The 16,246-nt window shown below is 42.8% G+C and overlaps 1 protein-coding gene across 1 annotated transcript in view; it reads left to right on the forward strand.

Annotated features, from left to right (window-relative positions):
• LOC139266825 (protein eva-1 homolog C) overlaps positions 1–16,246 on the forward strand; it is a 328,149-nt gene that overhangs the window by 19,795 nt on the left and 292,108 nt on the right. Inside the window, exon 2 of the mRNA XM_070884432.1 lies at positions 9,678–9,801. Coding sequence (XP_070740533.1) covers positions 9,678–9,801 — 124 coding nt within the window. The remainder of the gene's footprint in view (positions 1–9,677; positions 9,802–16,246) is intronic.

A 16,246-nucleotide genomic window follows, 5' to 3' on the forward strand; every position in this document is an offset into this window, starting at 1 on the left:
TTAAGAGTTCTGTATCCATCCTGTAGGTAGGTATCAGCTGCTTAGACAAACAGGTTAGAATTATTACATTGTAAAAACATGATGTGGATTTGCTGTGATCTTTTAGAATTAAGATACTTTTGAACATTGTACAATAATCTTCGTAATGAAGACCAGGCCCTCAAATTCCTGGGGTGAGAGAGGGCATAAGGCCTGATTTCTACTTAGGAGGGGGAGGGGATAATTTGAGCACAACTCAATTACATAAAAACATAAGAACATAAGAAATAGGAGCAGGAGAAGGCCATATGGCCCCTCGTGCCTGCTCCGCCATTTAATACGACCATGGCTGATCCGATCATGGATTCAGGTCCACTTCCCTGCCCACTCTCCATAACCCCTTATTCCCTTATCGTTTAAGAAACTGTCTATTTCTGTCTTAAATTTATTCAATGTCCCTGCTTCCACAGCTCTCTGAGGCAGCGAATTCCACAGATCCACAACCCTCTGAGAGAAGAAATTTCTCCTCATCTCTGTTTTAAATGGGTGGCCCCTTATTCTAAGATTATGCCCTCTAGTTCTAGTCTTCCCTATCAGTGGAAACATCCTCTCTGCATCCACCTTGTCAAGCCCCCTCATAATCTTATACATTTTGATAAGATCACCTCTCATTCTTCTGAATTCCAATAGAGGCCCAACCTACTCAACCTTTCCTCATAAGTCAACCCCCTCACCTCCGGAATCAACCTTGTGAACCTTCTCTGAACTGCCTCCAAAGCAAGTATATCCTTTCGTAAATATGGAAACCAAAACTGCACGCAGTTTTCCAGGTGTGGCCTCACCAATACCCTGTATAACTGTAGCAAGACTTCCCTGCTTTTATACTCCAACCCCTTTGCAATAAAGGCCAAGATTTCATTGGCCTTCCTGATTACTTGCTGTACCTGTATACTAACCTTTTGTGTTTCATGCACAAGTAACCCCCAGGTCCCGCTGTACTGCGGCACTTTGCAATCTTTCTCCATTTAAATAATAACTTGCTTTGATTTTATTTCTGCCAAAGTGCATGACCTCATATTTTCCAACATTATGCTCCATTTGCCATTCAATTACACCAGGACTCTTTCCCAATCAGACTTTGTTTAAATTCCAGTGGAGGGAGGTCATGGCTGCATCTCCCACCCAATCCCCAATGACAAGGGGGTATGTCTGGGAGAGTTCCTAGGCTACTCAGGCCTCAGCAGAGCTGGCTGAGTGCGAGTCCCTTTGAAGCCTTCCAAACAGTCCTAAGGTAACTGTTCCCGGAGGGGATCGATTACTTTGTGTGAAGGCAAAATGACTCCTTTTGAAGCTGAAGACTTCAAAAAGTTCACTTTTTTTCCCTTTGGACCCATTGGGGCTCGTGGGATCTCAGGCAGAGCAGCAGTAGGTTGTTTCACTTTGCAATTGCAGTTCAGAGCGAGTGCTGCTAATGTGCCCTTGCAAGTACCAGCAACTCATCCTGGCCATGCAAATGATGCCAACCTTGGAGATTTGGGACAGGGTCTCTAACCTGGAGCTAGGGTGGGTGGGGGTTCCATTCTGTCCTACTTACGCAGGCAGAACAGTCCCTCAGAAATCTCTTACAAAATCACCACATTGTAAAGATTGTAGTGAAGTTTCATTGTTGCTGTCATCTTTGATAATCCAATACTTTATCTTATAAATGGGAACACCTGCTCTGTAAAACAGAAATTCCTGATAACTGGTGACCTTTAATGGGAGGCATTAAAATTATTGTCTTAGATGCTCTAAGCAGCTGTTTGGATTCCTGAAAGGCTATACATAAGTGAATGTAATGTTTTTTTAACAGATTGAAATATACTTACTCCTTTCCGATTTCAGTTGAGCAGACAAAGTCTTGCCATCTCATCCATGAAAAACAGTGATAGTTTATTTTCTACAGTAACTCTAGCCAGTGTAGTGAAAACAATTGATAAAGGAGCAGAATACAAGGTGCTGATTGACACAAATTGAACATGATGAGATAAGGACATTCTTTGGCCATTTCTGTCTTATGTTCTTAATCAAGCATTTCTGCAGTCAAGCATGATTCTGTGAAAGTCAAAGTAAAGGTTTTATTTGTTTTTGTTTTACTGAACAAGGAAGTGACACAATTTGAAGAAAGCTCTCAAGTTTGACAATAATATTTTAGTCTGCCAGCTTGTCACTAGCTGCAGGCAGTGCACATCACTTTAACGCCTCATCTGTCACTGATAATCCATGCCATCAGGCCCAGACTGCAGATCAAGTGTAGGAATGCTAAGCAATCATCACTTTGTTTCAGTTAACAACACATCGCACCATCTGCATAAAGAATATATTCTGTACATCATGCTGGAAAGGTGTTTTCTATCCCTTAGGGCTATTACTTAATACTGGTTGATATCCTGTGGCATTGCACATATAGGGCCCAAGTTTCCACATGATTCGCGCCTGATTTTTAGGAGCAACTGGTGGAGAACGGACTATTTTAGAAATCGCAATTCTCCACATTTTTTTTTCTGCAGTTCTAGTCAGGTAGAACAGTTCTAGTTTAGAACAGAATTTTTTCTTCAAAAGGGGGCGTGTCCGGCCACTGACACCTGATTTGAAAGTTTCCACAGTGAAAATGTACTCCAAACTAAAGTAGAATAGAGCCAGTGAAGATTTTTGTAGAACTGAAAAAACCTGTTCTACACATTAAAAAATCAGGCGCAGGTTACAAATTAGGCGTCCAGAACGAGGTGGGGGGGAGGGAACTCATTAAATTCTACAATAAATCCTTATTTATACTTCTACAAATATTATACAAATAAATCCAACCTGAATAAACATTTATAAGCCAAGAAAAGATTAAATAAACCATCTTCCTACCTGTGTGAAAGTGCTTCAGCCAGGGAGAATTCTGCAGCCGTTCGTGCCGCTGAGCAGGCGGGGGAGAGAGAGAGAGAGAGAGGGAAGGGAGAGAGAGAGAGGGGGAGGAGAGGGAGAGGGGAGGGAGAGAGAGGGGGAGAGAGAGAGAGGGGAGGGAGAGAGAGAGAGAGAGGGGGAGGGAGGGGGGAGGGGGAGAGAGGGAGGGGGGGAGGGGGAGAGAGAGAGAGAGAGGGAGGGAGAGAGGGAGAGAGGGAGGGAGGGAGGGGAGGGAGAGAGAGGGGAGGGAGGGGGAGAGAGAGAGAGAGAGGGGAGAGAGAGGGGAGGGAGGGGGGGGTCGGGTCGGGGAACAGGAGCGCGGGTCGGGTCGGGGGGGGGGCGCGGGTGTCGGGTCGGGGCGGGGGGGGGAGCGGGTGTCGGGTCTCGGGTCGGGGCGGGGGGGGGAGCGGGTCTCGGGTCTTGGGTCGGGGCGGGGGGGGGGAGCGGGTGTCGGGTCGGGTCTGATCGGCGGGGGGGGGGAGCGGGTGTCGGGTCGGGTCGGCGGGGGGAGCGGGTGTCGGGTTGGGTCTGGTCAGCGGGGGGGGAGCGGGTGTCGGGTCGGGTCTGGTTGGCGGGGGGGGGGGAGCGGGTGTCGGGTCTTGTCGGGGGCGGGAGCAGGAGCTGGCCGTGAGAGGAGCCTTCTTCACGCAGCCCCAGTGAGGCCATTGGGCCAGGGCTAGGGGCTGCGTGCTTCTGGCCCCTCCCACACAGTTCGGCGCCTGGAGCTACTGCACTTGCGTGCCGACTGTAGCGCGCATGTGCAGAGGTCCCGGCACTGTTTTCAGCGCCGGGACCTGGCTCCGCCCCCCCCACAGCTCGTGCTGGCTGCGCCGAGAGCCAGAGGACCTGTAAGTAGGTGGAGAATACCGAGGATTTTTTTAGGCGCCGTTTTTTTTCTTGTGGAAACTTGGGCCCAATAAGTCAGAGAATATAGACACTCTCTTACCTATCTGATGTCTTTGTGTTGTCATTTCTCTGTCTTCTTTTGCTTCTCCCTCTCTCTTTCTATTATCTTCTGCTTCTTTCCTCTTAGCTCTTTGTGTTTGTCACAAGGGTGGGTGACAAGAGTCCTTTACCTTCAACCTGCTTCTCTCCTCCCCTCCCTTTCTATCTGTTTGCCTCAATTTCTGTTTTGAAAAAGGAAATTGAATTAGAATGAGGAAAGATGCTGTCTATGTGCTTTTCTCACAGGTGTTGGCAACTAATATGTTTGTTTCGCAGGAGGAAGAAATTATCAATTACCTTTTCCAACTGTAAACAAAACACAGTACAATTAGTTGGCTTATAAATTCAACTGATTTGTTTTGAAAATTGAACTAACATTAACATGAAGTCTCCCTCTGTCTAATCCTTCTATTCTCTCTCTGGCTCTAATCTCTCTGTTTGTCTCTCTTTCTCGCCCCCATCCTAACTTGATGTATTTTCTGAAGTTTATAGAATACAAAACAAAGCTACAAAAGGGCTTGTAATCAGTTTTTCTCTCTTGCACAGACATGCACATATGGTCTCTTTTTACAAGAAGCACTCAATATAACGTTTACCATAATAGTTTATAGAAATGTGTTTAACAAAATTATTTGAAGAAAAGCTACTGAGCATAAAGTACTACAAAGTAAAATATTACTTCAGCACTATTAACTGGTACTCAAACTCGTGTGAGTTTAATACGGCCCAGCCCTCAGCCTGCCTGAAATGCACACTATTAAAATCTCTCCCCATAAAGTCCAAGCCCAGGCTTTAGAGAGCTGCTGAAAACTTTAAGTAAAACATGTTAATGAAGGCATTAAAAACATAAAAGACAAATCAGTGGATAAATGTAATTACATTATTGTGAAATATGTAATTTAAAAAAACCCTTACTTTTCTGCATTAGAAATTTCAGTTACTGAGGGGGAAAAATGTCAACTAAAGAAAAATTCTGAAAGAGTTTCAGCAATTTATGGGGACAAGGTGGCTAAATCACAGAATTATGTACTCTCATTATAAAACAGCAGCTATTGTATGCCACATTGCCTGATGCCTCTGACATTGAAATGCCCATTATAGCACTACCGACATGAATAACAGGTACTGCAAGTACTTATAGTTAATTTTCAATGAAAGGTGCACTTGTACTAAGTGTAATATATAATAATGTCTGCATTGCAAGTTGATTCTACATATTTGAATCCAGGGTTTACTCAACAGTTCAATACAGCAGCAGCAGCAAGAAGGCCACTAGCAGCAGTATCAAACCCAGTTTCAAGAAAAATGCTGTCATACTTCGAGCAGGTCTCCTCTTGCTCCAATATATCCATCTAGGACAGTCTACTTGTTGAAATAAACACTTCCTCTTGAGTGAAATAAAGTCACCCCTGAAATAAACCCAACCATAGCTCTATGATTAACCCTAAGCTTTACCCTTATCCTAAAGCTATTTCTTATCTCAACTCAAACCCTCAATCACACTCCAACCCTCAGTTCAACTCTAGCCTTCATGTCACTTGTAACCCTCAGCACAACTCGAATTAACTCTTCCTGCAAAGCTAGTCCTATTTCTTACCCTAAACCTCAGCTCAATTCTAAAACTCAATCCAACTCTAACCCTAATTGCCACTCTAACCAGAGAAGATTTTATTCCGGCGCAGATTTATTTATCAACATAGTCAGCAATAAGGCAGAGGGTTCACTGGCAACCAAGTGGGAGACTTATTTAGGGAGATTAATTGAGATAGGGAAGAACCTGATAAAAGATTAATAAAGTAAATGTAACTGCACATTTAATGGAAAGTCGCTGAACCGCGAGCAAATGGCATTTACATCAGAGGAATCTAGAATAAAGCAAAAGCCTTTTACTAATCTTGCAAGATGTAAAAAGCCAACTTTAGAAACTTCTTGTGGAAAATCAACAATTGCAACTATAGCATAAGTTCAATGCTCCTGTGTTCCCAGCATTACATTCACAAACTGAAGAGAGTGCAATCGAAGAATTAGGGCTATAGTGATGTAGCCCTATCTATGATTTATGCTTCCTTTGAGTGTGACTCAATGTTGGGAGGACTGAATTTCACAGACAAGTCCTCAATGAGATAAAAACGAGAATCCCTGACCACTTTAACACATGTACTTTTTGTTTGTTAACTGTTTATTAGTAATTAATGGAAAATGTGCAAATTTACTCAGGATTGTTCTATTTGCAAATTGCATTCATTTCATAAATTGAAGCTAGCATTCCTGAGGGAACAGTTAGAGCTGAAGGAGTGATTAAATAAAGATGGGGTAAGTTTTCATTTTCATTGCCAGGCCAGTACTTTGTCAGAGCCTACTCACCATCAATTATACAACCCACCAGATTTTTATTCCACTGATTTCAGTTCAATGAATCTCGAGTGGATTCTATAACAGGTGAGTGATCTGCTGTGCCACATTACTGCCAAGGTGGTGAAGACAGAAATATTGCCAAATAATCCAAATCTGATTTAAGCATTAGATAACTTGTGAGCCTGCAGGGCAAATATATTTCTTAATCCTGATGTTATGAGATTATTTATTTAACAGTAGTTTAGGCACATAAGAATCAGTAATGTGTATATTTTTCCCTTCCCCGCCCCTGCCCAAAGGTGCTGACGCTTGCTGCGTTACAGTTCCATGGCTGCTAGGCAACCGCCAGTACCAATCCCAAGAGGTCATTATTTATGCATAAGTTTTAACAATGAATGTTTGACAAACTATTTCATTAACCCAATTTCCCCCTAGCCCCACCCCACTAATGGGGCTGTGGCTAATTCTGCTGTCCTTATACTATCCCACTGAGAACAGCACAGGCAGCAGATTTAACCTGCTCAGTGTCGCTCAGTTACTGGGTAAATTCATTGAACCATCATGAGAATTCTCAATAATATTTTGATCAGTGGCTCAAGAATTAAATAAACTTTTGTTGGAATCAATTTTCAGTAATTTCCTTATAAGACGATGGCCTAATAAATGGAAATGGGAGAAATCATTCAGACAGGACACAGGATTGATGGTGTGAAAGATAGAAAATACTACACTAGTGATTTATAAGAACATAAGAAATAGGAGCAGGAGTAGGCCATTGGCCCCTCGAGCCTGCTCCGTCATTCAATAAGATCATGACTGATCTGATCTTGAGCTCAGCTCCACTTCCCTGCCCACTTTCCATAACCCTTGATTCCCTTATCGTTCAAAAATCTGTCTATCGCTACCTTAAATATATTCAAACACCCAGCCTTCACAGCTCTCTGGGGCAGGGTATTCCACAGATTTACAACCCTTTGAGAGAATAAATTTCTCCTCATCTCAGTTCTAAATGGGTGATCCCTTATTCTTAAACTATGTCCCCTAGTTCTAGATTCCCCAACGAGTCATCATCATAGGCAATCCCTGGGAATCGAGAAAAACTTGCTTCCAGTCTAAAAATGAGTCCTTAGGTGGCTGAACAGTCCAATTCGAGAACCACGGTCCCTGTCACAGGTGGGACAGATAGTCGTTGAGGGTAAGGGAGAGTGGGACAGGTTTGCTGCACACTCTTTCCGCTGCCTGCGCTTGATTTCTGCATGCTCTCGACGATGAGACTCGAGGTGCTCAGTGCCCTCCCGGATGCACTTCCTCCACTTAGGGCGGTCTTTGACCAGGGATACCCAGGTGTCGGTCGGGATGTTGCACTTTATCAGGGAGGCTTTTAGGGTGTCCTTGTAACGTTTCCTCTGCCCACCTTAGGCTCACTTGCCGTAAAGGAGTTCTGAGTAGAGCGTTTGCTTTGGGAGCCTTGTGTCTGGCATGCGAACGACGTGGCCTACCCATGGAGCTGATCCAGTGTGTTCAGTGCTTCAATGCTGGGGATGTTGGCCTGATCGCGGACGCTAACGTTGGTGCGTCTGTCCTCCCAGGGGACTTGTAGGATCTTGCAGATATATCTTTGGTGGTATTCCCCAACGAGTGGATTCCTCCTCTCTGCATCTACCTTGTCGAGCCCCCTCAGTATCTTATATGTTTCAATAAGTTCACCTCTCATTCTTCCAATGAGCATAGGCCCAACCTGCTCAACCTTTCTTCATAAGTCAACCCCTCCATCTCACGAATTAACTGAGTGAGTCTTCTCTGAACTGCATCCAATGCAAGTATAGCCTTCCTTAAATACGGAGACCAAAATTGTACGCAGTACTCTAGGTGTGGCCTCACCAATATCCTGTACAGTTGTAACAGGACTTCTCTGCTTTTATATTCCATCCCCCTTGCATTTGTCTTCCTGATTACTTGCTGTACCTGCATACTAACTTTTTGTGTTTCATGCACAAAGACCCACAGGTCCTTTTGTATTGCAGCATTTTGTAATGTCTCTCCATTTAAATAATAATTAGTTTTTTTATTTTTCCTGCCAAAGTGGATAACCTCACGCTTTCACAAATTATACTCCATCTGCCAAATGTTTGCCCACTCACTTAGCCTGTCAATATCCCTTTGCAGATTGTTTGTGTCTTCCTCACAACTTGCTTTACGCCCATCTTTGTAACATCAACAAACTTGGCTAAATTACACTCGGTTCCTTCATCCAAGTCATTAATATAGATTGAAAATATTTGAAGCCTCAGCACCGATCCCTGTGGCATCCCACTGGTTACCTTTTGCCAACCAGAAAATGACCCATTTATCCCGACTCTGTTTTCTGTTAGTGAGCTAATCCTCTATTTGTTGGATGAGAAAGTTGGGTCTCAAATCAGTGTTCTGATCTTAAATAAAGGCGATTACAAAGGTATGGAGGCAGAGTTGGCTGAAGTGGACTGGGAAAATGCTTGACTGTAATATACTTTTCCAAATGTCCTGCTATTGCTTCCTTAATAATGGACTCCAGCATTTTCCCAACGACAGATGTTAGGCTAACTAGTCTATAGTTTCCTGATTTCTGTCTCCCTCTTTTTTTAAAATAGGGGCTATTTTCAATCTATTAATGACTTGGATGAAGGGACCGAATGTAATGTAGCCAAGTTTGCTAATATATTATCCCCAACACCATGAGCTCTTATCTTGTGCAGTAACCTTTTATGTGGCACCTTATCGAATGCCTTCTGGAAATCCAAATACACCACATCCACTGGTTCCCCCTTATCCACCCTGTTCGTTACATCCTCAAATTTGTCAAACAGGATTTCCCTTTCATAAAACCATGCTGACTCTGCTTGACTGTATTATGCTTTTCCAACTGTCCTGCTATTGCTTACTTAATAATGGACTCCAGCATTTTTCCAATGACAGATGTTAAGCTAATTGGTCTATAGTTTCCTGCTTTCTGTCTCCTTTTTTTAAAAAATGGGGCGTTACATTTGTAGTTTTCAAATCTACTGGGACCGCCCCAGAATCCAGGGAATTGTAGTAGATTGCCATTTCTCTGTTCAACTTATCAACTGCTTAACAACCATCTTACTCTTTAATCTATTTTCCCAGTCCACTTTAGCCAACTCTGCCTCCATACCTTTGTAATCGCCTTTATCAGATCAGGACACTGGTTTGAGACCGAACTTTCTCACCCTCCAACTTAATTTGAAATTCAACCATGCTATGATCACTTTTTCCTAGAGGATCCTTTACTACGAGATCATTTATTAATCCTGTCTCATTACACAGTACAATATCTAAGATAGCCTGCTGTATTCTAGAGGTCATACCACTTTATGAAATATATTAATTAATCCAGCATTATTTTTTGAAGAGCACTGATGTACAAATTAAAAAAGCACGTGGGGCAATATTTGTGTTTTGTGTTTCTCTAGAAAATGTTGGATGAATGCCAGGACAGAAGGAATTGTCAGCTTCTTGTCAATAGTCGAATATTTGGGACAGACCCTTGTCCTGGAACCAGCAAATATCTCATAGTATGGTACAAGTGCCGGCCAAGTAAGTAGTTCACCTCGCATTTATTTAAATTTGAATTATGAGAAATATTTTAGTCTTGTTGATAGTTTTGAATATTTAACCTACAATGCAACTAAACCAAGGACTCACTATTATCGTGAAAATTGAAGCAGAAGCTTCATTTTTCTTCTGTGGTTTTTCAGGAAGTCTGATAAAAATGAAGTTTTATCTTAGACATCCAAGTCAATTGTGGAGAAAAACCTGTCCTTATTTCATACAGTACAATGCTTTAAAAATAGCTAATGTTAAAATGAAGACCAGAGTCCAGCTGTCTAATGGAGAATGGGTCTAATAGTTGGATCTGGAAATTAGGCAACTAGAAATCTTTGTTCTTGGTGAAATTCAAAATGTGTATTGCTTAAGACTATGCCTATCTGTCCCGGAAGGATTTCCTCTGTTTATGTCAACACATCTGTTCAGAAATTAATTAAGTAATACTTGATAGTTTTCAAAACATTGTAATCTTACCCTAATATCTCTCCCATTCCTTGCTCCTGATGCTCTTTCTGTTTCTGTTGTCTGCTGAGGTAGACTAATAAGGTACAGATGTTTTCTGCTGTACTAATGGGCATGGGCACTAACTGCCATTTTAAAATGTTGTAAACATAGAAACATAGAAAATAGGTGCAGGAGTAGGCCATTTGGCCTGTCGAACCTGCAGCACCATTCAATAAGATCATGTCTGATTATTCACCTCAGTACACCTTTCCTTCTTTCTCTCCATACCCCTTGATCCCTTTAGCCGTAAGGGCCATATCTAACTCCTTCTTGAATATATCTAATGAACTGGCATCAACAACTCTCTGTGGAAGAGAATTCCACAGGTTAACAACTCGGTCCTAAATGGCTTACTCCTTATCCTTAGACTGTGACCCCTGGTTCTGGACTCCCCCAACATTGGGAACATTCTTCCTGCATCTAACCTGTCCAATCCCGTCAGAATTTTATATGTTTCTATGAGATCCCCTCTCATTCTTCTAAACTCCAATGAATACAGGCCCAGTCGATCCAGTCTCTCCTCATATGTCAGTCCTGCCATCCCGGGAATCAGTCTGGTGAACCTTCGCTGCACTTCCTCAATACCAAGAATGTCCTTCCTCAGATTAGGAGACCAAAACTGAACACAATATTCTAGGTGAGGCCTCACCAAGGCCCTGTACAGCTGCAGCAAGACCTCCCTGCTCCTATACTCAAATCCCCTAGCTATGAAGGCCAACATGCCATTTGCCTTCTTCACTGCCTGCTGCACCTGCATGCCAACCTTCAATGACTGATGTACCATGACACCCAGGTCTCGTTGCACCTCCCCTTTTCCTAATCTGCCGCCATTCAGATAATAATCTGCCTTCATGTTTTTGCCCCCACAGTGGATAACCTCACATTTATCCACATTATACTGCATCTACCATGCATTTGCCCACTCACCTAACCTGTCCAAGTCACCCTGCAGCCTCTTGGCATCCTCCTCACAACTCACACCGCCACCCAGCTTAGTGTCATCTGCAAACTTGGAGATATTACTCTCAATTCCTTCATCTAAATCATTGATGTAGATTGTAAATAGCTGTGGTGCCAGCACTGAGCTCTGCGGCACCCCACTAGTCACAGCCTGCCATTCTGAAAAGGACCAAAGAAGGACAGAGCTGCATTGAGGGCCAAAAGCTTAGGAGTTATGAAGGTGACTTTTGAGCAGCTAGCACGCACATGTAGTTGTTTCAGAGTTGCTGCTGATGCTATGAATCTGCCCCGCAATATAAGTAAGATTAATTCAGAGCAACAGCAAAAATTACTCTGGTAAAAATAAGGATGACTAGTAGAAAAAGTAAATTTGTGAATAAAAGGTAATGGCACAAGTTGGGATAAGGTAAGATGTATTAATGTGTCCATTGTATCATTTACACTGATTCTCAGAGATGGTATTTATTAATTTCAACTATATTAATAACACTTTGATATGTTTGGACTGTAAATCAACCAGCTTGTCATTTATGACAAAGGATTGCAAATTACAGCGAGCAATATTAACTATGAATATTTCTGGAGATCATGTACAAAGAATGGCCCAGATTTTGTGGTCCGCAGCGAACGAACAGCGTGAGCTGCTCATTACACTTGCCCACAGACTTTCTTTGGGCTGTTGAACTGGAAGTTGCAGTGATCAGAAATCCATTTTAGAACAGCACAGATATCTGGGATCTGTGTGAACAGGGGAAGCAACTGTGTAACTCCTTAATCAATCAGATTGAAGAATCCTTACTGAGGCACGCAGAGTCTGAACCAGGAAGTGTAAGTTAGAATAATTAATTCAATGCCAAATCATGTACCGAAAGCAAAATTAAAAGAGGCAAAAAAGATATGATTAAGAGAAAGATAAAAGAGACAGCAAGGAAAAAGTTTTTTTTAAGTCATTTAAAAATGTTTTTAAATCTCCAACAACAATTAAAATCTGAAGGAATTAGCCTTCACACTTGTAAAAATTAACTTTCAGTGCCAGAGAGGTTGTTTGGCAGTAATTAAGACTTCTCACGCCGTTAAAAATTTACTCACACTGAAATGGACAAGCCCTAACTTTTTTTGGTGAGTTTAGTGTGTATATATCATGTAAGTACAGAAATTTCACGGTGTTCCATGTGTTTCAATGCCGAGCCCCTCGCCGAGATACCGGTACAGCGAAGTTTTTGGAGGAGCAGGGCAACTCGGACAGCAATTTCCCGATTTCCGTGTTTAACTGCACATGTGCGGTCACCGGAAGTTACTATCCAAAAACGGTGAGCACAAAAACACCATATAGGTGGTTCTCCTCGACATGCCTCGTACAGTGATCAGTCACACGGGCCATCCCATTCAAGGAAAACAAGCTACTTCTTGGACAAATGCAGTTGTGGCGCTTGCTTCCTAGTCAACAAATGTATTATTGTTATGAATCATACAGAATGTAACAGTAATATCTGTAAAACAATTCGAATACTTTGGCACTTTCTGACAAAGTATTGTTTACCCAAAGAGCATTCATTTGTTATACTTGTCAGGTAATGCCAGGAGAAAAAATAAATCGCTATAGCAGTAGACAGCCTCCTGTGGTTCCTGCTCCTTCCAAAAGAAAAAAATCAAGCAACTAACTTTGATGCCATGTACTTGTTTTTAGGAGATAAATGCTTCCCTTGTTGCAGTGCAAAACTGTCAGTACTAATGGAATCTGTGGGATATGTGTCCCTCATATCAGTCTCATCTTCTGAGTTGCAGGTAGTAAACTAGATTGCCATGGGTTGCTATCTGGTTACCAGCCATTTACAGAAACAATATCTTCTGTGAGACAAAACCCTGCTTGTTAACATCATGGGGGCACTGAATATAAGATTGAATAAAACACATCTTCCCGTTTGGACAGATCTTTGCAGTTTATTATTTCAAGATAAATGTAACACTTCAGAGCTAAACAAACAAAATCAGCTTACCTTTAAAACAATGTTGTACATAAATCAGATTTTTTAAAAGTTAAACATTCTATTGTGTCAGACTTCACTGATGAGACTGAGCTGAGATGAAACACAAGTTGCAGAAACTGTGATTTGATTGAGTGGCAGTTTTTTATTGGGTAAGTTTTGCTTCCTTTTGTAACCAAAAGAATATACTGTTTTAGGTAGAGAATGTACCTGTTTTCTCATTTAGCCTAGGATGAAAATTCAGTAAACAACGATTTTTTTGGGGGGTTGTAATTTATAAAAATTATTTTCCTACTTTTTTAGGTTTCCCAGTCGCATGGACCATTCTTGGGTCAAACTAGCTCGTTGATATCCTCCCAGCTTGCTCTCAATGTCGTTTTGTAACTTGGCACATGATTTTTTAAATTAGAGGTTTAGGAAGTTTTCAGATCCAGACTAGCCTAGTCAAGTGTCAGTCTCTTTGTTAATTGCCTGCACAGCACAGATTTCTGTCAGTGTTGATTAATAGAGACTATCTATTATTCCAGTTTATCTCTTATTTAAACACACTTATCATTGGATTGCATTTTCATTTTGGGATATCCTAAGGCCTGCTGCTATTCAGTAGATAAATAATTTTATCTCTAGAGTGGCTACAATTAAATTTAATCACTCACGTCTCCATCACAAGTGGCTTTCATACTGGTGCTGCTGGAGCACGTGGCCTTTGTAATGTGCTTGTGGCACTATTTCATTACAGAAGCTAATGGCCTTTCAGGCAGCTTTTTGTATTGACGGGAGGGCAGCACAGGGAGACAAGCCTTTGTACCAAGACACTCTTTGCAAGGCAGGTGGGTAAATACAATTTTAGAATGAAGGGGCGGAGGTCATCACCTTTGACCTCTGGGGAAGCAGAACTGCATTATTCTACAAAACCTTTCAGACTGCATACACTTCTTTACCTTTTGAATATTTGGCATTCCCAAACCGTTAAAATCCATCTATGATAACAGGCCATCATTCTTCTCAGTGTTTGCTTTAGTATTTGGCAAAAGCGTGACTGAAGCAAAATAATAGCCTGATAGTAAAACAAAAGCAAGCCCACATTGCAAACAGGAATTATAGATTTTCAACAAGGGACAGTTAAAGAGAAACCCACAAGGATGTAAAAGTTACATTGTAACTTTGTGAATATAGTCGAAGGCTGTTACTACTTTTTGGAAAGTAGTCAAAGGATCCTCTCTTATCCTAGTTATATTACAGCAGCTGGTTTGACACCACCTCCTGCTTCATAGCAGTGCAAGCCAGCAGCACGCAATTATACTGCAGTTAATACTTAAAAGTTTAAAAATTAGCATAGAAAGTTGAATCAATTCGGAAAGTTTTAAAGTTCACTTCACGTGAGCTGCCGTTATCTTCTCCCGCTGCACTAAGCAGTCTCGCACTGCCTGCCAGGATTCAATGTCCCAGCAGATCAGCAACTTCACTCTCTAGCTGTACCGCAGCTTCTACATTAATTTGATGTGAAAACTTAAAGGGACTGCAGAATGCCACTCACAAAATGGCACAGTAAACTTTCAATTTTTCTTTGGTGTGCCCAGGAGTGTGCCTTTTAGGCCACTCCAAAAGACTCTGGCCCGCTATTCCGGGGCCTCCAGCTGGCTTAGCCCAGGAGCCGGCCCATTTCCCCCCTTCCCAGAGCTGGTGAGCTGCAGTGGGGTGCTATTCTAATGAGGCCTGGGCTTCAAAAGGGGCAGGCAGAGCTCCAACGACATCACACTGGTTTCGGGCAATTTTGCAACACGACTGGGAAGTTGCTTGGGCTGGTAAGGTATGAGTTGGCCAGTTATTCAGTGACCACCAATGTAGATAGGTTGACTCCTTGCTTTCACCTGGTCATGGTGAATGGGAAACAGCAAAGGAGGTTGAGAGACACTGGCTGCATTTTCACAATAGTATATAGTAGCCTGCTGAAGGACTACCTTTACGATACGGGCAAAGTTGCCTGCATTCAGGATCTTCGAATGACCACAGACGTACCCGTGGCCAGAGTTTGATTGGAATATTTTGGTTGGATTATTTTGGTTACACAGGGGTCACCGAAGTGGGAGTTTACTTGTCCATGCTGCTGGATGTTTTAAGAAGAAATGCATTAAATAATAGAAAGATGTAAACAATCAACTCAGGGTGGTGCAGCCCAGGGCTGGCATTATTGGTTCAGTGCAAGCAGAAGTCAATGACCAAGTTGCACAAAGCACATAGCTCACACACATGAAGAAACTCGAGGGCTGGGACAATTTCAAGTGGAGGGCCTGCTGGGTCGGCTCCCAACCCTGCAGAGGTGGGTGGGGCAACTGCAACCAGCGAGCCAAATGATGTGGGGGTATCACCATTCAGAGAGGGTTTGATGGTACAAACCAAGGGGTTTTGTGGAGGTCCAGCTGGCCAACCATGCTTGAGGGTTCAGGATAAGGCAGAAAGTAAGCCCAGCCCTCACCACGCAGACGGAATTTAAAAAGGCAACGCATTCTGGGACAGTGTGTAGTTGCACAGGAGGCCATGGAGTGTTCAGGAAGCAGGTCTACACCACACCTCAGGCAGGATGAAATAGATACGTGTCTCACCTGCTCAAGGGGCAACATGGGAAGCCAAGCGGTACAGTGCCCAACAGGGCAAGCTGTGCATGTGGGCACCAGTATCTCATTTAGGTGCCAATGGACAGATACAGGCAGCATGTGGCAGAACCCAAGAGCAGTGCCTAGCAGTTGTCCCCGGGCGAAGATGATTCAGCCGCAGGGGTTGCCCTGGCAATTTGAGCCCCACCACACATAGCAGGTGCACCCTAGTTAGTGCAAGGGGTCAGAGGCACCAGGTGTAGAGGAGACGTCCCTGAAGCAGATTTCCATGCAACTTTTAGGATCCTGAGTCCAATAGCATCGGCAGCCATGCTGGTGTACCGAGTGCTGAGTACATCGTTTCTCTAGCAAGCTGCACGGACCTAATCT

Source organism: Pristiophorus japonicus, chromosome 7 (genome assembly GCF_044704955.1).
Source record: "Pristiophorus japonicus isolate sPriJap1 chromosome 7, sPriJap1.hap1, whole genome shotgun sequence".
In the NCBI taxonomy this organism is placed as follows: domain Eukaryota; kingdom Metazoa; phylum Chordata; class Chondrichthyes; family Pristiophoridae; genus Pristiophorus; species Pristiophorus japonicus.